The sequence below is a fragment of the Rhineura floridana genome, chromosome 11 (assembly GCF_030035675.1).
Source record: "Rhineura floridana isolate rRhiFlo1 chromosome 11, rRhiFlo1.hap2, whole genome shotgun sequence".
Classification (NCBI taxonomy): domain Eukaryota; kingdom Metazoa; phylum Chordata; class Lepidosauria; order Squamata; family Rhineuridae; genus Rhineura; species Rhineura floridana.
Window position 1 is genome coordinate 18,878,594 of NC_084490.1, and position 22,463 is coordinate 18,901,056.

Below are 22,463 nucleotides of genomic sequence, written 5' to 3' on the forward strand. Positions count from 1 at the left end.
CTCCTCCCAGCCCGTGGCTGCTCAGTTGCTGTTGGGCCTTGGAGGTGTCAACGTTTGTGTCTCCTATCTGCTAAGGTACAGTACAGCTTGTATAGGGCCCTCTTCTCTCTGGGCTGCCCTTCTCCTTGGTTTAGTCTCTCTGTCTCCTAGACGGTGTCTCTCCCAAGGTCTGGAGAGTGGGAGGGGCAAGGAGTCTGCCTGTCTATCTATTTTGTATTAATAAATAATAACATGATCTAAATTGTTGATCTGCTATTGGAGGTCGCTGATTCATAGGGTCGCCATAAGTCGAAATCGACTTGAAGGCACATAACAAAAAAATGTTGATCAGCTTCTGTAGGGGTGTGATCCTTTGTAGTTAACTGAGATGATATTGAATCTGGAAATGGCAGAAAAGATGGCAGTTAGCTTTTTCACAGGGGGGCATTTGCTTATATAATCTGCTGTTCATCCCCATATTATGAATCAGTGCTTCTTGATGTTTTCCAGCTCGTACCATGATTTATTTTCTTTCTATCTCTGCTTCTGTGCTTTTGGTGTCCTCTCTGCGAATCTGTGCATCTTGTCTTACTTGCATTTGCCCAGATGGGGATGTCTGGCTTTCCGTTCATCAATCTGTACCCTTCATTCCCTTACCTTAGTTTTTCTTTATACATGACTCCATCTGACTGTCCATTCCAGAGAATGTCAGCCAATGAATTTCTGCAAGATTTCTTCTGATGCTTTCCTCTGTCCTCCATTCCCGCCTACACTCCATTCTGGGCTTTGCTCAGGTACAGACAGATATGCAGTCCTTTCTTATCCTCTGACCCGGTAGCGTAAAAAAACCCAACCTAAGCCCACTGCTGATGTGAAGGGTGGAGGTAACAGTTTCTGCTGCCAAGGAGGAATACCTACCCTACTGCAAAGGCCTCTGGTATTTTGCATCACTAAGGGGCCGGCAAGCCTAGTGGTGAGGCTTGGTTACTGGTAATAGAACTGTTAATGTAAAGAGATTGTCAAAGGGACTTAATCTGAAGGAGTTTGAAATGAAAAAATAGGATGGCACTGCAGAAGGACATATAGGTAGGGTATATGTTTTAAACCCCAGATACCTGGATTTGCCAGCAAGAATAGGCCTGTCTATGAACTCCCAAGGTGGGTCAGCAATGCAGGTGCCCTAATGCAAAGACTTTGTACTGCTGTTCTCTGCAAGAAACAAAATCCTCAGAGATAATGTGATTGCGTGCAGAGTCTACATTTATATATCTGCTATGCTCGAGTATGTAATAGGGCAGCTATCCGTTGGTTGCAGCCGTTAAATGTGTTGCCCAGTGAACTGGAAGCATGATTGCATGCCTGCGTTTGTTGAACTTTGGAACAAAGGTGCTGGAATTTCTGAGTATTATGCCCAAAATAATATAAAGTACTTCAGGAATGCAGCTGTATGTTTTCATGATGAAAAAGGGAGGTATTTGAAATTTGTTTATTTTTATTTATATGTGTCTAACCTCTAATTCAGCGCAGATGAAAGAACCATCTGAATGTAATCAAGCCAATTAAGGAGTTTTATCCAAAAGGCCACCAAAATGCACAGATCTGATTTGCAAATCCAAGGAATGCTTAGCATTTGGAACTTGCTGTGTCAACAGAATTGTGAATTCCAGAGGGGCGTGTGTGGGCTGTGTTAGTTTGTTTGCAGTGAAAACAACAGAATCCTGTGGTTCCTTAGACTTATAACTTTATTGCGGCATAAGCCTTTATAGGCTAGAGCATAATTAATCAAATGAATGGACCTAATAGTGGCAACTCTTGCATGGGTTGAGTTCTCACGTAATGCTAAGTCAAACCATAGTATAGTGAAAATGAGTATATGTTGTGGGATGCTGGAGTCACTTTGCTCCTTCTGTGTAGATATGCTGCTGTGCAGAGCTAAGCCTGGGTTTAGCTTAGTGGGCTGTCTAACCCTGGGCTCATGTTTTAGGTCTCCCACACAAACCAGGAGCTGTAACGTAGGTTTGTCCTAGGGTATACAGCTCAAGGGTGTCTCAGAGAGCTAAACTATGAGCCCTGGTTTGGATGACACACTAAACTAAACCATGACTTAACTCGGCACACTGAGGAGGAGCAAAATGGCTGTGATCTCCTGTCCAGGAATACACATGTTGGATTGTTCATACTAAGTTATGGTTTAGTTTAGTGTTATGTGTGAATGAGGGCATTGTGTGCTGTATTCTGATTTTCCTCCCCCTTAAATGTCTAAAGGGTTAAGTTTGACAGCTGATATGGTTTATGGATTAGGTGACCCTCAACTGCCCCCACCTTGTCATAAATTTGGATTCATCTGTTCCTAAAAGAGAGACATGTGAGTGGGAAACAGTGATTTATTTAAGCAATGAAAAGTTGAGGATGTTGCTTAGAGCAATGATTTCATACAGGCAAGTCATAATTGTGTGGTCAAAAACCATCTTTCTTTCATCATGCCCACCATTCAACAAATGTGGAATGTGTTGATCAAAAGGCAATTGCTGGCCGTTAGCTAGCAGCCAGGAAGCACTTTGTGTCCAAAGAGACTGTCTGTCTGATTTCATAACCCTAGAGAGGTTAATATTTTTGGCTGAAGCGGGCCAGTGAAAATATTGGTGGTGGGTTTATTTCCCCATCCTTGATATCACATGTTTTTCATATTTCTGTGAACTGCGGTTGGAGATTTAGGCAGGCTTTTTATGGTAAAAGTGGTAAAAGTGGGTACTTTGAGGAGACACATGGTAACTGGCATGGGGGTGTTCAGTAATGCGCCATGCGTTGAGCATTTCATTCCAAACTCTTGAAGGAGAAGGTGGTGGTGTATGTAATGCTAGGCATGTGCAAATAACAGAAATCAAAGTGTCTTTTTTTAAAAAAAAAGGTTAATTCCAAATAGTCTGGTTTCATGTTGAGCTGGAGGAAGAACTGAGAGAGATCTGATTAATTTTCTTTGCCCTTTCCCATGCCGTGTCTCTGCTGGACTTGAGCACCAAACAGTTATGTTGTAGGCAACTGGTATTTATAGCAGCAAAGGGCGCCTTTACGCCATGGAAGCAGCCTGTTCCCTGCCCCCCCCCCGCCTCTCTGCTCGGTCCTAAACTTGGAACAGGGATCTTGGCAGAAAGGTCTGGATACGTTGGGAGTCATATGAGCCGGCCGGCAAAACAATTAGCAGGCGTGTCATGAGCTCTGGAGAAAGGGGTAGGAGCCACGCGGGCAGACGCAAAAGCTGCACACTCTCAGACATTAACTTCACACACACACACATATATACAGAGTGACACACATTCAAGTCAGGTTTGTTATTTCACTCTGTGACTATGATAGTTATAAAGATAGTGGCTGTCACCCCAGAGAGGCCCAGAGTACTTGGGAGTCCTGGCTCCCAGCCACTTGGCTGGAACCCACATATTTCCCCATCCTGTTTCCAGATAAATCCAGGAGTCCTTTCTCCTTGTCCTCTTGCTCTAATGTAGCCTTCTCCAAGCTGGTGCCCTCCAGATGTTTTGGTCATATCAGCCAGCAAGGCTGCTCTGATGCATCCAGTGTGACTTTTCCTATCATCTAATCCAGGAGTCATTTCTCCAAACTCTTTTATCTATCGCATTCCTATCCTTACTTTCCTCTTGGGGAATCCAGGAGGCTGGGCTCCTGACATCCCTCTTATATCCTTCCCTCAAGAAAGCCAACTATCCTGACTCCCAAATTCCCATTGACTTGTGGAAACCCAGATTCCTCCTGCCTTTAAATTCTGGCTAACCAGATAATGAATTGAGGTGAGGTTTGGAGATTTGTGAGGTGGAGAGGTAGAGAAGGGGCTGTCACTGCCCACGCTGGGAAGAGGACAGAGAATTCACTAGGGAGTGGGACCCATATGGCAGAGGCATAGAAGAAGACTTTCAAACGTGTACGCTTGAAGTGTCATGAGGGCTGCTGGGATGTGGAGGGATGTAGGGTTCAGTTTCTCCCCCCCCATTTAATAGGTGTGGGATTTATATTTTTGCCAGAAGATGAAGGTTTTTAGTGTTTTTTGGCCTTGTAGCACAGGGGTGAGGAACCTGTGGTCCTCCACATGTTGTTGCACTCCAACTCCCATCATCTCGGATCGTTAGCCATGCTGGCTGGCGCAGATGGGGACTTGTCCAACAACATCAGAAGGCTCACAGGTTCCCCATCTCTGGCTTAGGTTTTAAGTAAAGTACCCTGCAATCTCAGGGTCAAAATTCTATGAAATAGACAACCAAGATGAAAAATAGAAAATGCAGAGATGTGCTCTCTGAGGGGTGTAGGTAAATGCATGTATTTGAAATAAGTATGTTAGATTTGCAGATAATTATTGAGTAGATGGTTCTCACTTCCTGTTCTGATCAGCTGTTCCTCTCCCCTTCCCGAAGAGGCAGCTGTCATAGTGTTGTAGCACAGAAACACAACACAAAGGTAGCATGGTTGTTTTCATCTCTCCCTCTCTCTCACAACACAAAGGTAGCATGGCTGTTTTCATCTCTCTCTCTCTCTCTCCCCTCTCCCCCCTCCCCTCTCCCCTCTCCCCCCTCCCCTCTCCCCTCTCCCCCCTCCCCCCTCCCCTCTCCCCCTCTTCCCCCCTCTCTCTGTCTGAGCCTTAAATCCTTAAAGCAGTCACAGAGCTTTGAAGTGCAGCCACTATAGCACTCATGAAAGTGCAATGCTATGATGCTCTTCTTTTCTCTTCCCTCTTGGTCTTCTAAGTTAAACGGTAAAGAGAGGAAGGACAGGCTTCCAGGTTTAATGCAAGATCCAGTGAGGACATGGTTACTGTCTTTATGTTCCTTCCAAGTGAAGAGATGCTGTGCTGGGAATTTCTGCTAGGCCTCAGCCAAGTACAAAAATGATTTGATTTGTTGTCACTGTTTTCCTTGGGCCCTGAGAGTAGATGTAGTGACAGTGGCCATGCTGCTGTAGGTGTTTTGCTGTAGAGAAGCCTGGGGTCCTTGTGGAAGAGGACAGATAGAACAAGAGACCCCTAGGCCATCCATGAATGTGCTTCAGGGGGTCCATGAACTGGGCGCAAAAAAAAATCAGTTTCCAATGCAATAAAATTAATTGTGTGTGTTTGTTTATGAGGGTCCATAGCTTTCATCAGCTTCTCAAAGGGGTCTGTGACCCAAACAATCTTAAGAACTATTGGGTTAGACTCTAACCTCTACACCACACCATTAAGAGTGTAGGATGTGGACCTGGGAGACTGGGGTTCAAATGCTCTCTCAGCCATGAAGTTTGCTGGGTGACTTCAGACCGGTCACTGTCTCTCATCCTAGCCTACATTACAGGGTGGCTGTGAGGGTAAAATGGAGGGGGTGGGAGAACCATATATGCCACCTTGAGCTCCTTGGAGGAAAGGCAGGCTATAAATGTAATAAATGAATAAAAGCAATTGCTCCTTACCCCAGGTGAGCAGGAGAGTGGTGAAGTAGCTCCTATGCCCTAATATTTCAAAGGCTTGTTGGTGGGGCATGGAGGTTACTCACTTGGTTCGCTTTTTGCCAAACTCTGTTCAGCTTTGTTCATTGAACGTAAATCAAGTGAGGTCTGGGGTTTCTCTTTTGTCAGTCTTTGGAAGTGTTTGGGAATCCTAGAGGCTTACTTTCTGGTTAACACTGGTGACAGGAAACAGGACTCTTGGGTTTCTCAGGAGGCCTGTGGTACTGAATCAAGAAGAGATAGGGAGCTGTGACTCCTGCGATCGCTGGGACACATGGTAGATTTGGTGTTGGGTAGTTCTTGCTGTTTTTGCGTGTGCTTTTTGCTGCTGCTCTGCTGCAACAAGACATTTTGACAGGTGAAAAGCAGAGGCTGATGACTCTTAACGCAAATAGGTTTGAACGGGCAGCTGAGAATCAAGCAGAGCATGCAAGTCAGGCACTGCCTTCTGGGGGTTTAAGTAGCCTCTGAAATCGGGGAGGCAGCCACACTAAAAATATTTTGTTCATCCCAAAGCAAAACAACTCTTGCGGCTATCTTAACTAACAATTATAGGAAGATTTCAACCCATGGGAAGTTGCTTCCCTCTCTTAACCCACTCAAGCCCATTTCCCTCTCTGCTCTCTGCTCCCTCCTGCTCCCCATAACCTCCTTTTCTATCTCACGGGGTGCCCTCCCGGCCTAGAGAGCCCAGGAATCCTGGCTCCCAGCCTCTCCCTCTTCAAACAGTAGGCACCACTCCCTTTGAGCTTCTCATGTTCAACCAGCTTTGAAGATGCAATACTTCAACTGGCACCTCTGCATAGATCTGTGTTTTCTGCCTCTTTACCCATGCCGCGCCCCAGAGGGAGACTCATTTGGAACCAATTACCCCTGGGCATGGTGCCACACCTTGTGGCTTCCTTTTGGAATATCCGGGCCAGATCAAACCCACAGGGCCGAAAAGCCCTGTATGTCCACCCGCATTCCTCATCAGGATTTTTCATTATAATGTGAATGTTCTGTCTTATCCAAAACATTTATTTTTCTTCTTTGTATCTCTCTCTGCTCTCTACCCCTCCCACCCTAATGCCCGCCCATCAACATTTTTTTCATTGTCCGTTTGGTGCCGGAAAGGCGAGGGTTTGAAATTGTCCTTGCAGTTCAGGTTGCCTGCTTGCCAGTGCCATTTGGGTTGTGGGTTTTCAAGGGCATTCTTGTGATTCCATTGCGGGCGCTGCCAGTCTCAAACCACCAGCTGAGCACAAGGGGGCATTGGCAGGGCAGTCTCCACAAAGTGGGATGAAGGGAGGAACTTTTCCCTCTTTAAAAAAAAAAGTGAATGTTGGGTCATGTTCTCCTTCCCTTGTTTTAACCCCCTGTGTCCCTACTGGCCCCCAGTCCCTCCATCTTAGTGAACGCTTCTTTTGCTCTCCCACTCTTTGCAGCACATCCCATGGAGACAGAAACACATCCTCCTAGACACCCCTCAGTCATAGTAATTCCTTTCCTCCCCACCCCTGTTGATCAAATATTGTACTCTCTTCCTGAGAAAGATGCTGTATTAGCTCATTTGCAAGTGTGCTCACTTGCATGAGTTGAAATACATAATCTGTTTGCCACAATCCATGAGGCATAGCATAAAATAAATTAATGATTCATTGACTATTTAAAACGAGTCTTGTAATGACTGTAACTAAATTCGACTGAGAATCCAGGCATGCTGTGGGGTCACAGCAGATCTCCTGCACCTTATCTACTAGGCCCCACTTCCTTCCCTGAGAAGCTCTTAAGTTCAGCTTCCCACATTGCACTTATGAACTCCAGAACTGGGCCTCTGCAATTATCCTTTTCTTTTTTTTAATGTGCAGCAATTAGAAAGCAACATTCTTCAGCTCAGCTCCATGCCATGAAAAGCTTTTCATTTATGTTGATTTATGCATATCACACCTCTACTAAAGAACTAGAGTAGATCAGGCTCTCTGTGTGTGTTTTTTCTGGCCATTCAGGCAAACCTAACATCCCATTCCTAACATTCCAATACTAGGACATGTTAGAGTTGCATCTTTTTTTCCTCCTGGCAAGGATCCTGTGCCTTTAACAGCAATGTTCTTTCCCCAAATTCATCAGGTGAAGCTTTCCCCAGGGTTGCAACATCATGCTGGGAGAAACTGCACCTGTTCAATTTCTGTCTGTCACAGCTGTTGAAAGATACAAGAGCTCTGTTAAAGGGGGGGAAAGTGGCAGTTATAGATTATGTACTGGAGCTTGAATGAAAACTGCCTCAAGAAATCCCAAGCTTCTCTCTGGTTCTCCCTCTGTGCCTTCCCCCCATTTGATCTGCCTTTTCGTTTGAGGGGGTTTGGAGACGGGGGGAGTCTAGGACCTGGGATTCTCTATAGTAAGGATCCTTGCTTTGTCAAGGCCTCAAGGGCCCTGAGGCAATTGTTTGCCACCACCCTAATGGCCTCACCCTGGGATTGCTCAGCAAATTAATTAGCTAACAAGGGCGCAGCTGGCTTGTTAGTGCCACTTGGCTGGGCACTGTTTGGCAGGACTTGGGGAGGTGTTGCTTGGCACTTGTCTTGCCTCAGACTTGCTTAGTTGACCAATCCTCACTGGTGGCATGGGAGTGAGGCCTAGTGGGAGACAGCATGGAATGTGCTGGAAGGCAGGATAATGTTCTGCCAAAAAAGGGAGGGAAAGAAGAAAAAAGGAATTGTCTGGGGCAGGAGAGGGCTGGAGCCAAGACTCCTGGGTTCTTTAGGCAAGGACTGAGGCCTAGTAATTTAGAGCAATGGAATGGGGAGCCAGGATTCTGGGGTTCTTTGGACATAGTGTTGGGCCTAATGCCGTGGCTGTTTGTTTTTTCCCCCCTTCCATAACTGGTAGGTGTGGTACTTGAGCTTGTGCAGATAATTTTGCACTTCTTTGCACTAAAACAATCAAAGGGCTGGGGTTTCCAAAGCATGCATTTCAGTAAAGTGGGTAAATAGAGCCAGAAGTGCTCAGGCCCTGGGGGAGGCCTGGTTTAGGAGCCTGGTTTAGATATGTGAAGGCCTGGGAGAAAAAATGGGAAAATGGCAGGGGGGGACTGTTTTTTCTGAACTCTCCCCTCGTGGAGAAAAATATTGGGGAACAAGTTTTTTTCCTGAATTTTTCAGGTTTTTTTCTTGGCCTTCACATCTCTAGCCTGGTTTCCATAATCGAAAGATGGTATGTAAGGAGAAAGGGCTGTGTAGGAGCCCAGGGTCTCAAGGTGCGATGTGCATAATTACCAGGCGGATGGGGGAGAAGGGCACAGCGGATCTAGGAGCTGGGCAGCTATGGGAGGTCCTGTGTATATGTGTGAAAAAGATCTGGATAGTTTAGAAGAGAAGCAATCACTCAAGGCGTTTTAATTTGTGTCAGTATTTTGAATATGGCACCCCGGGAAACTGGCTGGCTGTTCTAGCTTAATCCAAAGTAAATAGGAGAGAGCTTGTTTGCGTTTTGTAGAAAAATATGGTAGACATGGAGAAATAAGATAGAAAGATTTGAGGGTTCTCTCAGAAGAGGAAAAAGGGGGGGGAGAGAAAGTAAAAGCAAACCCAGGATGTGTGGGTTCTCTGGGCTCAGCACATTAGAGGTCTGGTTAGGAGCTCGCAGCTCCTATGTTTTTGGGCAGGGGTGTGGCAGCTTCAGCAGGTGGTTGCCAGGCGCAGGTATGCTCAGCAGGTTGCACCTGCCTTGGTTGGCAGCCAAAGGGCGTCACCTACCGCCCTTTGCTCTTTGTGGGAATCAGTGGAGCCGGTTTCCTCTTCCATCTCAGCCCCATATGGACTTTTCTCTCTCTTCTGTCCTAGAACTCTCTAGAATAGAAAACAAAGTGCTCTGCAAGATTCCCCATTGCCCACCTTTCCTGTTGCATCAAGCCATTCTATCCCATCCTGGAAATATTTGAGTTTCTGGCAATTGACAGAGCAGAGCAGAGGCAGATCAAAGAGTACCATTATTTTGTATGTTTGTTTCCTGCTTTTCTTCCATCATGGAACTCCAAGGCTGGTGCTAATTCTAGGGCTGAGGGGGCTGTCAGCAGGATGATCTCTGGTGGGTTCTCTTCTAAGTCATAGACATAACTGGCAGTGGGCAATCTAATCAGCTCCTGGTTACTCCTAATGGAAGTCCTGGGAGCTGCTATTTTAATTTCCCATGCTTAATGGGCTGTACCTGCCTTGTTTGGCATTCAGAGAGCGTCACCTACCACCTTTTGCTCTGTATGCAAATGACACTATGTGGGAGTGATGCTATACTAGGAGCATTGTAGGAAATTTTTATGGCAGCTTCTAGATCCAGCCGCCCAAGACACAGGTATCATTAGTGGTCTCTGCAAGGGCACTAAGGGCCTGCAGTTGTCTAGGTATGCCACATACGTATCCTAGGCCTGCTTAAGGCAGCATACATAGGGATTTTCAAGGGTAACTCAGCTAGGTACTGACCAGATCCACAACTTGGATTAGCAGAGTTTACTTAAATTGTGTTGAGCCTCATTAGGGCTAAGTATTGGAACCTTTATGTCAGTGTCCTGAGTATGTGTCCTCAGTGTGTCCTGAGAGAGAATGCTAACGAGCAGAGTAGCTTTGAGCATATGCAGAGTGTGTTCCTAGTTTTGCAAAGTAAGCACAGTCAGTTCCCATGTGTCTGGAATTTGGGCTCTGGTTGAGTGAGCCTTCCAGGTCTGAGCTTGCAACATCAGACAAGTTTAGGCTCCTCAGTAGCTGTGTTTCTAAAAACCAAAAGCAGGACTCAGGAAAACCACTGTAGGGTGGGATTGGCAGGAAAAATATTGTGTGGAACATGTAGGGAGCAAAGCACTATGACAAGCTCCTGTGAAATAATAGTGGTGACGGAGTGATCCTCTTCGTAGTTCCGTTCTTGCAAAGGAACGGTAAAGCCTCATGTCATAGAGGAGACCCCAGCGACTGACTGGCGACTGGAACAAGGACGCAAGTGTCTGGCTCCAGCAGAGGTCTGGAGGGGGTAGGGGGTAGGCGGGGATCTGGAGGAGGTAGGTGGGAGAGCTGGAAAATCTAGCTCATCAGCCAGATGGCTGACTGGGGTCGCTAGGCCAGGAATGAGGGAAAAAAGGTTGGGAGCCTAGATTTTCTGGAAGGAGAAATGAACCTACTAGGTGCTTGAAAGGGGGTTGGAGGTGAGATGAGAGGCAGCCAGGGTTCCTGAGAGAGTCTCCCAATCTCTATACAGCTGAATTCTAGCTTTCCAGTGGTTATATTTTGTGGAACCTGAGAGTCTGTGTGTGTATGTATGTTGGGCCAGTGATGATGTGAGAGGACCTTAATTTTTTTTTAAATATTATGCTGTCTTAGTCTAAGGTAAAATTGAAAACATGGTGGGAAGTGGAAAATAATCTGTTTGATACATACATCTGAATAAGGATGCACTGCAAAGGCATCCTTTAGCTAGCAACAACAGAGACAATCCTCAGCCCAGCTTATATGTTTTCTCTCTCAATGCATTCAAACCACAGTATTCTGGCTGGGGACCCCAAAGTCTTGGTTCCAGTTAATTTTTGCTTTCCCACAATTTACTCCACCGTCACTAAAACCCATGTTTTATTTCCCAGAGATTACTTTGTAAACACGAGTTCTTTATTGGCATTATAATGTTTATTTAAGATGTTTCTCTAAGTCCAAAGGATTTGGTCAAGTGTTGTATTTGATAGTCAAGACAATGCTTCAAATATTTCCATTCCCTGCTTATCCCACTACTTAGAATATGCATTTCAGGACTGGGGTGTAACCGAAATGTTGCCTCTCTGATCTTTTCTTGGTTTTCTCCTCTCTTCTCCCCCCCCCCCCCAGCCATGGCTGTCCGGGCCCCCACTCCACGGGGTGACGCCAGTGCCGAGAGATACCTGTTTGTGGACCGGAACCAGGTGGGAAACCCAGCATCGCAGGCCGACTGGACGGCCAAGCGGCTGGTGTGGGTCCCTTCTGAGCGACATGGTTTTGAGGCGGCTGGGCTGCGCGAAGAGCGGGGAGATGAGGTGCTGGTGGAACTTGCTGAGAATGGGCGTCAGGTGCTGGTCGCCAAGGACGACATCCAGAAGATGAATCCCCCCAAGTTCACCAAGGTGGAGGACATGGCGGAGCTGACCTGCCTCAACGAGGCCTCTGTGCTGCATAACCTCAAGGACCGCTACTATTCAGGCCTCATCTATGTGAGTTGGCATGGGAGTCTTGCCTCTGTGTCTGCCAACTGCACCCTTCCCAAAGTACCCAGCTGCACCCTCTCACCTCTCTCAGTTCCACAGTGATCATAACCTCCTCCTGGAGATCCAAGGTCCTGTCTCCTAGCATCCCTTGCAGTGACTAACCCGTTTCCCTCCCTAAGACTCCCGCGCCCCTCACTCCCTGGCATCCAGGCCTGTCTGACTTTAACCCTCTAGCTTCACCTTCTTCCCAATGGAACCTTCAGAGTTCTTGCTCCCATCATCGCATTCTCTCATCCACTGAAAACACTCCTATGCTGGCAAAACCGAATGTTGCAACTTATATTAGTGTTGCCACCATAGAGATAGAAAATTGCTAGAGTGACACACAGCCTGAACTTGCTGTAAAAAATGGAAAGCTGTCATTAGTCATGATTCTTATTGGTGCAAAGAAGGGCCACTCTAGGCCTTGTCTTCCCTTTGGAAAAAGCTGTTGGCACTGGAAGTCAGAATGGAAAACTGGCAATTTCCAAAATTTAAACTGGAAGTACCTGTGATAGTATGTGACTCTCTAATTTAAGACTGGGGAATCTGCGGCCCTCCAAATGTTGGTGGCCCCAGAGCCCATCATCTCTGATCACTGGCCTTGTATGCTGGGATTGGTGGGTGTTGGAGTCCAACCACATCTGACGCAGGGCCACAGGCTAGCCACGCCTCCTATAGGTATTTTCCTACTTGGCCCCTTTTGCTGATTTCAGACAAAGTGGAGCCACTGTGCCCCCTACTGGGGGAAGGCTCCGGGAGTGTATGAGCTTGGCCCATAGGGCTATTTTTCCCTTGTGAGAAGGATGCTGAGCTGCTCAGTCATTGCTGCTGCTGCTGCCAGGGAAGAGGAGGAGGAGGAGGTTCTGGAGCTTAATGTTGGAGTTTTATTGTTCCTGGTTTGTGGACTGCATGTATGTGTGGGTGATGATGCCAGAAGGGGGAAGCGGAGTCTTCTCCACCACCCCTGTAATGTGCTACTAGCTACAAAAAGGAAGTGGGGGAAAGATATGTGCCTCCTCTTCTGTCCTGGCTGGCATTGTCAGCTTTGGTTTCCGTGGCACCCAAGCGGGCACAAAAGGCTGCCCTGAGAGGCACGGCATTCTCTCGGCCATACGTCACTGCTGACTCGTGGACAGCCCAGTGCTCTCCCTCCCTCCCCTCTCTCCAATCCCCACCCCTGCAGCTGGGTATCGGGGCGGGAACGGACTAGACCTGTTTAGCTAGAAGAGGAGCCGGCAACGGGGTGTGAAATGAATTCTCCTGAGGGCACAGTCACAAACACACACATACGCACTGAATCTTAAAGGTGGAAGCCTCAACGTGGATAACCTAGTTGTGTTTTCTGCTTTGAGGCAGAATACCTTGTATGTGAAATACCCCAATGGGACATGCCTTTTAGGGGACACAAAGGGCCACATGGAAGGGAACTGTGCAGCCTTCCTGGGCAGCATCTTCCACTGGCAAGCCTGTCCAGGTGTTTTTCCTGCTGCTTAGCCTACATCTGCTTCCTGTAATCTATTGCTTCATATTCTACTCAAGGGGTGATTCTCTCAATATTTCAGCCCATAACACAAGCAATCCTTCAGTGGTTTTATACAGGCTTTCAGCCTCATTGGCCTTGCAATAAAACAGTCACATAATTGTGCCAGTGGTATGGTCAGGGTAGATCTTGGGGGCAGGAGGGGAGTCCAAGGCCCCATTCAGCAGAATGGACAGGAAGTCCTGATACTGCAGCAGGGCTGGCTTAACACATTTTTGAAGTAAGAGAAGTAATAGACATTTCCATCTAAAGAGTTCCCTCCCCTCCCCTTCCAGTAAGGCCATTAAGTCCAGAGTCGAAAATTACGTAACTGCACCACTGGATTGCACTGCTGTGGGTGGAATTTGGCTCTTAGCATGCCACCATAAACCAGCCTGAAAATGGGCCAGTGGGGGTGTGCCAAAAGCCAATCGGCAACTAGTTTAAAAAACATGGCCACTGCAGCATGAAATGTTTGCCAGAATCAACGCTCATTGGATTATGTGGGAACAATTTGTTAACCTTTTTAAGCCAGCCCATTGGATTTTTGTTTTTAACTGTTAAGATGTACCCAGGGATGGCCTAATTATGAAGCCAGATGAGGCAGTTGTTTTGGGCCAGGTGATTCCAGAGGGGGCATCATTTTCTTGCATCCACCTTTCCGATATTATTGAAAAAAAAGAGTTCTAGTCCAGAGCCAAAGACTTTTCACTTCAGAGATGAAAAGGTATTTAAGTTAGAATTGCCTCTTCCCACCACATACCCACTCCTTCCTCAAATTGCTACATATGTAAACCAGGTGCTAGGTGTTTGGTCCCTGCCCAGCATCAAAACATGTTTGATTGATAAACTGAAGTAGATTAAACTGGCCTACGTCTCCTTTTCTACAATTTCACTTCTGCCTGAAGCAAAAGAAATTTCCAGTTTTCAAATGTTGGTTTTGGAATAAAGCATGCAAATTGAGAGCACTTGTGCGCAAGCATATTTAACCTTGTGGTATATGTATATGGTTTGGGATGGGGTTTGTGGAACTGTTCTGATACGCCTCCTCTCCCTCTCCTTCTCCTGCAACGGCAGACATATTCAGGGCTTTTCTGTGTAGTCATCAACCCGTACAAGAACTTGCCCATCTACACGGAACAGATTGTGGAGATGTACCGGGGCAAGAAACGCCATGAGATGCCCCCTCACATCTATGCCATCTCTGAAGCTGCCTATCGAAGCATGCTGCAGGGTATGAATTGGAAGCAAGGGACTAGTTAGAAATTAGACTGGGGCAGGGAGAAACCTCGGAACAACTTCCTGTATCCCATGGAAGGTGGGGAGGGGTAGAAAAGTTTAAGCAGTTCCCCATTCCCAAACTGAATTGGATGGGAGAAAATGTGTATGACTTTGGGATGTGTGTGCAGTGTGATATGTGTTACAGAGGTCCTAAAATCCTGCCACTGGTGAACTGTGGGAGGGTGATTAAATGTCTGTCTGTGGTGCCCTCTAGTGGAAGAAAATGATCCTGAGTCTGTTTCTGGGACCAACTAGTCTCTGAATGTTTTCTGTTTCTCTTCCCCCTCCAGACCGAGAGGATCAGTCTATTCTATGCACGTGAGTGTCACCAGGAACTGGGGATGGTTTACCTGTTGGGGAGGGGCTATCAGCAGTAGGTATGCGGGTAGGCCAAAGCTATTCAACACCCATTGCTTTGCATGCCTGTTGTCAGAGACTCTGGAAATCTATGTGGCCAAAAGGACACTATGCTCCAGAATACAGTAGTATTTAAAGTATGCCAGTTAAAGCAGGATCAAGAGAATCTCTGCGGTTCTGACAACTGTCCATGATATTGGTCCTGCAACAGCTGTTGCATGGAGAGCTGATCAGCGCACTCACACAGCCTTATGAACCCCCATCCTGAACTTCATTTGCCTAACTTCCTCCTGCTCCATTCAGATGCCAGGCTGGGTTTGAAGTGTTTTTTCCGTAGCAATGTGCCTGCCTCTCTCCTGACAAAACTGGCTAATCTGAGGCCGAAACTATGAGGCTTGTCACCAAAGTAAGAGGGAAATAAATAAATAAATGTTTAGCGTTTAGATATCACTTGAGAGCATTCAAAGGACTTCACATATCTTACCTCAGCAATCCTTGCAAACAGACCTGTGAAATGGGTGATTATTGTTAATAAAATGTAGCAGCCAGATTACTGGCTGGGGTTCTACTTAGAACTCATACGACTTCTTTTTTAAACAGTTGCAATGGTTGCCAGTTTGTTTCTGGGCCCAATTTAGTGTTCAAGGCTCTAAATGACTTGGGCTCCAATTATCTGAAAGACTGCCTCCTTCCCTACAGATCTTCTTGAATGTTAAGATCAACAGAGGAGGCCCTCTTGGTAGTTTTGCAGCCATCAGAAGTTCATGAGGGTGTTGGCCCAAGAAAGGGCATTCTTTGTGGCAGCTCTTAAGCTGTGGAATTCCCTTCCCACAAAGGTGTATCTGGTGCCTTCATTTGTATAGCTTTCATCGTGTGCTGAAGACACACCTTTTTACTCTGCCTTTGGCAGCTGAGATGTAGTTTGAAGACCCACCCTATTCTTCTGATATAAATTGTTTTAACTGATTTTTAATATTGTATTATTATAATGTTGTAAAGTGTCCTGGGACCTTACGGTGAAGGGTGGGGTAAAAAAAAAAAATTCAAACAATTAATTAATTAATTATATTTTTATCTCACTGTTCCTCTGAAGAGTGCAAGGAGTCATATATATCCCTCCCCGTTATCCTCACGACAACTCTGTGAGGAAGGCTAGGACTAAGAGACAGTGACTAGCCCAGAGCCACCTCTGTAAACTTTGTAGCTGAGCGGGATTTTGACCCAGGCCACCCACAGTCTCTCCCCCAGGCTCTAATTAGTACACTGTGCTGCTCACCATAGTTGTATTACTGTGGTATTACCCCTGTTCCTGGCTGGGATGGGATTTGAACCACAGGCTTCCCAGTCCTCAGCTCACACTGTTTGTCACTGGTGCTACACCAGCTCAGTTGATGTGAGATGCAGACCCAGAAAGCAGGAAGACAAAATAACTGTATTTGTTTACCTCTTTAAGAGATCACCCAGCTAAACCTTGCCCAGGGGAGAGGGAGGAAGTGGTGTGAGCCATCCAGGGTCCAGTGCCCTCTTTTTCTCACCCCACACTGTCTGGTCTTCTTGGCAGGGGTGAGTCAGGTGCTGGCAAGACGGAGAACACTAAGAAAGTGATCCAGTACTTGGCACATGTGGCTTCATCACACAAAGCCCGGAAGGACCACAATGTGCCGGTAAGTGAGTTTCGCCCATGTATGATGTCTTAGCTTTTGCCATGCTCTGTCCCCTACACCACTGCCCTCTGAAAGAGCACCCTCTCTTTTTGTACGCGGACTAGTCTGATCCCTCTGCCAATCCCATTGTTTCTATTCCTGAAGCAGAGCCAATTGGCTCTCTCTCTCTCTCTCTCCCCCCTCTCTCCCCCTTCTCTCCCCCTTCTCTCCCCCCTCTCTCCCCCCTCTCTCCCCCCTCTCTCCCCCCTCTCTCCCCCCTCTCTCCCCTCTCCCCCCTCTCCCCCCTCTCCCCCCTCTCCCCCCTCTCCCCCCTCTCCCCCCTCTCCCCCCCTCTCCCCCCCTCTCCCCCCCTCTCCCCCCTCTCCCCCCCTCTCCCCCCCTCTCCCCCCTCTCCCCCCTCTCCCCCCCTCTCCCCCCCTCTCCCCCCCTCTCCCCTCCCCCCTCTCTCCCCCTCTCTCCCCCTCTCTCCCCCTCTCTCCCCCCCACCCACCTACCCACCCAGCGGCCATGAACACACAACTGCCTCCCAGCATCCAGGGCTCAACTGTGAGGCAGGGCCAGCCTGGAAGGCTGTTCCAAATGCCAGTGCTCAGACTCTGGAATGTGTGTGAAGTATTGAGAAAGTGAAGTGCCTTTTTAAGCGTGTGCAGAGTGCCTTCCGCTCCTCGATAACTAACTGACCTCACCCAGTCTGTGCCTGTTTGGAATGTCTGCAACATCCAGGCAGAGGCGTCCAAGCATAATTGAGGCCCAACATGGCTTTTTCTTTTTGTTGTTGTTGAAGGAAGTGAGTCACTGCCTGTACCTTTTTAGTAATTCCTTTCAACCTGTGTGCCACTGCTCACTTCGTTCTCCCCACCTCCCCTGTGTTTCTCTTGGTCTCCGTGTCCTTTTTGTCAGCCTCCCTCCCAGTCATTCTAGTTCTTCTGTCTCGACACCCTCACAGATCTCTATGCAGGATGAGGCAGTTGGTGCCCACCCCATTTCTAAAAGTGGCTGCGTTCTACCAGCTGTGGCCTGCTGGAGTCAGGAATGGTCTCTTCCCTCCCTCTCTGTCCACACACGGATACAAATTTCACTCACTCCCCTCTCCTTTGGGAAGTACTGGGCACTTATCAACTGGAAACAAAATCGGGCCTGTAGCCAAACATTTTGTGGTGAGGAGGTCTAAGCAAGGGAGGGAATTGCTGCAGAACTGCCAGAAGTGCAGGCCACCTGATATGTTGAAAGTTAATTGTTCCCAACACTAATAAAATACAATTTTAACATTTAAAAATAAGGGCCCAGTGATCATTGTTATCTCAACATCTGTGCTCTTATTGGCCAGGGAGCACAGCTGGGCAGAATGCAGCCTGCATGTTTTCCCTAATATATCTCCACGAGTAAAGGTGTGGAGAAAGTGGGCAAAGAGAAGTCCCCCACCCCTTCTTGTAATATTAGAACTTGGGGTCGTCCAATGCAATGACACTGATCGTACGTTCGATTCAGGACAGACAAAAGAAAGTCCTTCTTCACATACTGAGTACTTTAATGTAGGGGAGGCGTGGAAGAACTTTGACGTCCCTCCCATTGGCCAGGGGTGATGGGAGTTGTAGCTCAGCAACATCTGGAGGGCCAAAGGTTGCCCACACCTGATGTAGGAGGTCTGGTGATTGGCCAGTTTTGTGGAGGAGGATATATCTTAACGAATGGCTATTGGTCACGATGGCTAAATGGAACCTTCAAGTTCAGAGGCAGTCTACCTCTGTGGGAGCAAAAAGCAGAAAAGGGCTGTTGACTTCAGGCCCTGCTTGTGAGTTTTCTAGAAGCATCTGGTTGGCCGTTGCAGGGAAACAGGATGTTGGACTAGATAGACCTTTGGTCTGATCCAACAGAGCTGCTTTTTTTTCTGAGATCCTTTTAAGGAGGAAATGTCAAAGAATGAATCTGGGAGGTTATCAGTGCTGGTTGCAGGACTCGGGGAGTATGGAGGCAAAGGACACTTAGTGGACTACTGTTTGCTCTTGTTGCATAATAATAATAATTATTACTATGCTATTACTATTGTTATACCCTCAGTGCACAGAGCACCATGCAGAATTAAATTAACCAGAGCAGATGGTCATTCCCCTCTGCATGAGGGGAAGTTCTCTCAGGCTCCATCTCATCTTTTTGGGGAGCTCAGTGAAAATTGAGAGGACGGTGGCACTGTTGGTGCAGAAGGACATTGGCCAGCCTGGGTCCCCCAGCAAATGCCCAATCTCAGCATGCTCTGGAGCTGGCCTTGGAGCTTTACGCCTGCAAAAGTGAATGCTCTGTTGAAGTACTTTTCTACTGTGCTTCTGTTCACTTCTTGTGGGCCGCAAGCAACTAGAATTGCATGAGGGCTGGTGGGGAGCTGATCTTGCCTTCTGTGGGCAAACTGGATTTTTCTGGCCCTGTCTGACTCTTGATTTTTCAGATGGGACAGCATGCGTGGGGGGGGTGTATTCTTGTGGGGAGTCTGTATTAATCTCCCCTCTATTGTTTTGCTGCCCCAGCTGGAGTACCTGAACGAAGCCAAACAACAGGCAAGAGAGCACAATGCATGCTGCTGAAACACCAACTCCCCCCCCTTCTCACCTGCCCGTCCTCCAGCGCTGATTTCTGGTCACTTACTGGCTGCTGCTCCTGATGATACCTATTTCTTGGGCTGCAATTCTGGCTTAAATGCTTTTATTGTTGGTTTTTAAACTCCTGTGTTTTGTTTTAAAAGCTATTCTCTTGACTCTCTTCCCTCATCAGAGCCAGGTCACTGGGTTCTCTGAGAAAGGAACAAGATTCAAGGGGTGCTGGGAAAGGGAGGCTGGACTCCTGGATCCCCTCTCTGTTCCCTCTTACTCTTGTATCGGTTCCCAGTTCATGTTACCGCATCATTGTTGGGTCTTTTGTTTTTTCGTTGTCTGATTTTAATCCTTTGGTTGTCTTTTGTTTCCCCTGTCTTGCTCCCCGCTCTCTCCCTCATCCCCTTTTATGTTTGGTGACATCATCCCCACCCTGCCCTCCATAGACCTCCAACCCTGCTTCCTACGTGAGTAGTTTTTCTGTTGTGCTTTTGGGGGTCCGGGTGGGTATTGCCCCTTTGCACATATGCTTGTGGTTCCTCATCCCCACCCCATGGTCAAACAGGGGCCCCTGCTAGAAGGTGAAAATCTCTTGGAATGCTTCCTTTTCCAAGAGGGCAGCAGGGTTCTTCCTGCTGGGACCTGAATTTCTTGGAGTGCTTCCTCTGCCCAAAAGCTTTGCTAGGGCTAAGGGGGCCTGCTTTGGTTGCTATTTCTACAACGCTTCATCTTTTGCTGCTTCTGGGTTTAGCAACCCTTTCCCCATCTGACTTCTTTCTCTTTCTTTCCAGGGTGAACTGGAGCGGCAGCTGCTTCAAGCCAACCCTATCTTGGAGGCCTTCGGCAACGCAAAAACCGTCAAAAATGACAACTCCTCACGATTTGTAAGTTGCTGGAGATAGGGAACACTGACTGTCTAGAGTCTAGACAACATGTGGATTAAGAATCCAGGCTGATGGCAGCCCTTTACTGAACCCTGGAATTATATATGTTGTCATCTTCCATCAGCAGTGGAAACTGCTTAATCTTGCACACACAGTTCCAGAAATTTCTAGTGGCTGCATCACGTCTTTTTTTTCCTCCAAATGTATTTGTTTGTCTAGGTGTGTGTGACTGTCCCCTCATTTAAGGGTACTTCCACACACAACTCTAATGAATGACAGTATCTGACAAACAGGAAGTCCTTCCATTAAAGGAGTACTACTTGTGAGGGAGGGCGGTTAGAGCTAAAAACCCAAAGCTATGAACCTCAGAGGTGCTGAGCATTATGCTTAATTCAGAAGTGTTTTTCCTCAGGGGGGGAAAAGTTGCCTTGGATAGAATGAATGAAAGAGAAATGTTTGTTAAAGTTAACAGGCACAGACTTGGAGTGTTTATTTTTTGTTAATTAACAGTGTTCAAGTTCACCTCCAGGGTTTGTTCTTTCCAGTTGGTGCTGCCCACCATTTGTGTTTGTTTTTAAGAGCTCCCATTAGAGAAAGGGCTGTAGCTCAGTGGTAGAACTGCTGCTTTGCCTGCAGAAGGCCCCAGGTTCAATCCCTGCCACCTCCAGGTAAGGCCTGGAGAGAGAGCTCTGCCTGAAATCCTGGAGAGCATCTCCCAGTCAGGGTAGACAGTACTGAGCTAGGAGGGTCCAAAGTTCTGACTCTGTATAAGGCAGCCTCCTGAATTCCTATTGTAATAGCATGCCAACATAGCTTTGTGTCCTGGGATGGGGTCTGCTGGCCTGCCTAGACTATGCGGCAACCAGAATGGGGATCTTTTGTCCCCACAAATCCCCAAATGTGTGGCTTGCAGGTGATTGGCGCTGTGATTTCAGAGCTCCAGTTGAGTGTGCTGAGGTGCCTCAGTTAAAACAAAAGAACTGGCCCCAGAAAATCCTGAAGGGCTTGGTAGAACTCGAAGGTGGAAAAGTTTGCCCTCTTAGCGCAACTGTCTGGTTTGTTTTAGAATCTTTCTTTCCAGGAAGAATCTTAAGTTGCTCTCCCATCTGATTAAATGGGGAAATGTTAAGATCCAGCCACCTTGTGAGGAGAACTGAAGGGCAAGAAGCAGGCCAAGGCACCATTCATTACGTTGCCTGTCGAGAACTTAAGAACAGTCCTGCTGGATCAGACCAAACCCTTCCGGTCCAGCATAATTTTCTTGCAGTTACCAGCCAGGTGTCCATGGGAAGCCCACAGGCAACTCTTCCTCTCGTGATCCCCCAGCAACTGGTATTCAGAGGCATACTGCTATTGATATCCTGTACCTCCCAATTTATTTTTTGTGGTGCTTCCTGCAGATCCATCTACCTGCTGTGTTGATGCAAACTCTTAAGAGAGACACATTCTTCTGCTTCATCTAAAATGTACCTTAAACTACCCTTCAGAAAGGGCAGGTCGTATACATAAATATATTTTTCAAAACGCCTTTCCTTTGTTGAGCTATGCCAACAAAGCCTCTCCTCTTTAGAAAGAAAAACCAGTTTCTTCGTGTCCTTGCTGAAGATCTGCTTTCAAATCCCCATTGTTTTTTTAGGGGAAATGTCAGTTTTCAGTCCCTCCTTAGAAGCTGCAATAAAGTGTTTTATCTTCCTCCTTGTTGAAAGAAGAGAGGTTAGTTTCACATCCCCCTATAATGTACATTTGTACTAGTTCTCCTGGTTTGTGTGGGGACTGGTTTCTATTCTTTCCTGCTTAAGAAAGATTGACTAGTTCTAACTCTATCTCTAGTTGGTCTCGAGAGGAAAGTCCGCTGTTAGCCTCTATGACCTGGCAGGATGTTTAAAAGAAAGAAAATTAATTGAAGAGTGTTCTTATTTTAAAGTCATGGTACAGTGGGTGACATCCAGTGTTTGTCAAACTCAGAGTAGACTAATTGAAATCAGTGGATGTGCATATCTTACTTCCACATATTTCAGTAGATTTACTCATCAGTGTGACTTAGTTGGATATCATTCTTCCGTTATTATTTCTAAGGCTATAGAAAACAGTCTCTGGGTGTCGTGTATACAACTGCCAGGAATCTGTGTATGTAAATGAAACAAGCATTCTCTACTAGGCACTTGTCTCTCCTCATCTCTACCTCATTTTTCTCACCCATCTTGTGTTCCTCCAGGGTAAATTTATTCGAATTAATTTTGATGTAGCTGGCTACATAGTTGGAGCAAATATAGAAACATGTATCCTGCTTGAGGAGTTCTGTGAGTTTGGTTCAGAAACTAGGACTCCCCACCTTAAGTTCTGTAGGCAAGAGAATAGAGGCTGAGTTAGAGCAAGTATGGGATCCTGGTTGTGAGGATTCCTGCCAGGTTAGAAGCAGCTTTAATGACCCTGGATTTATTTATTTATTTATGGAAATATTTATAATCCACACTTCCA

At 46.9% G+C, this 22,463-nt stretch overlaps 1 protein-coding gene across 4 annotated transcripts in view; it reads left to right on the forward strand.

Moving 5' to 3' along the window:
• Positions 1–22,463, forward strand: part of LOC133366582 (myosin-10-like) — a 61,056-nt gene continuing 38,593 nt past the window's right edge. Inside the window, exons 1-9 of one of the 4 annotated variants that reach the window (XM_061589832.1) lie at positions 1–75; positions 11,304–11,662; positions 14,295–14,451; positions 14,789–14,816; positions 16,417–16,519; positions 19,039–19,068; positions 19,548–19,568; positions 19,893–19,985; positions 22,201–22,264. In XM_061589832.1, coding sequence (XP_061445816.1) covers positions 11,306–11,662; positions 14,295–14,451; positions 14,789–14,816; positions 16,417–16,519; positions 19,039–19,068; positions 19,548–19,568; positions 19,893–19,985; positions 22,201–22,264 — 853 coding nt within the window. In that variant the 5' untranslated portion in view covers positions 1–75; positions 11,304–11,305. Of the gene's footprint in view, positions 76–11,303; positions 11,663–14,294; positions 14,452–14,788; positions 14,817–16,416; positions 16,520–19,038; positions 19,069–19,547; positions 19,569–19,892; positions 19,986–22,200; positions 22,265–22,463 lie in introns of those variants that run through there. The other 3 variants (XM_061589834.1, XM_061589833.1, XM_061589835.1) reach the window with 3 other exon arrangements.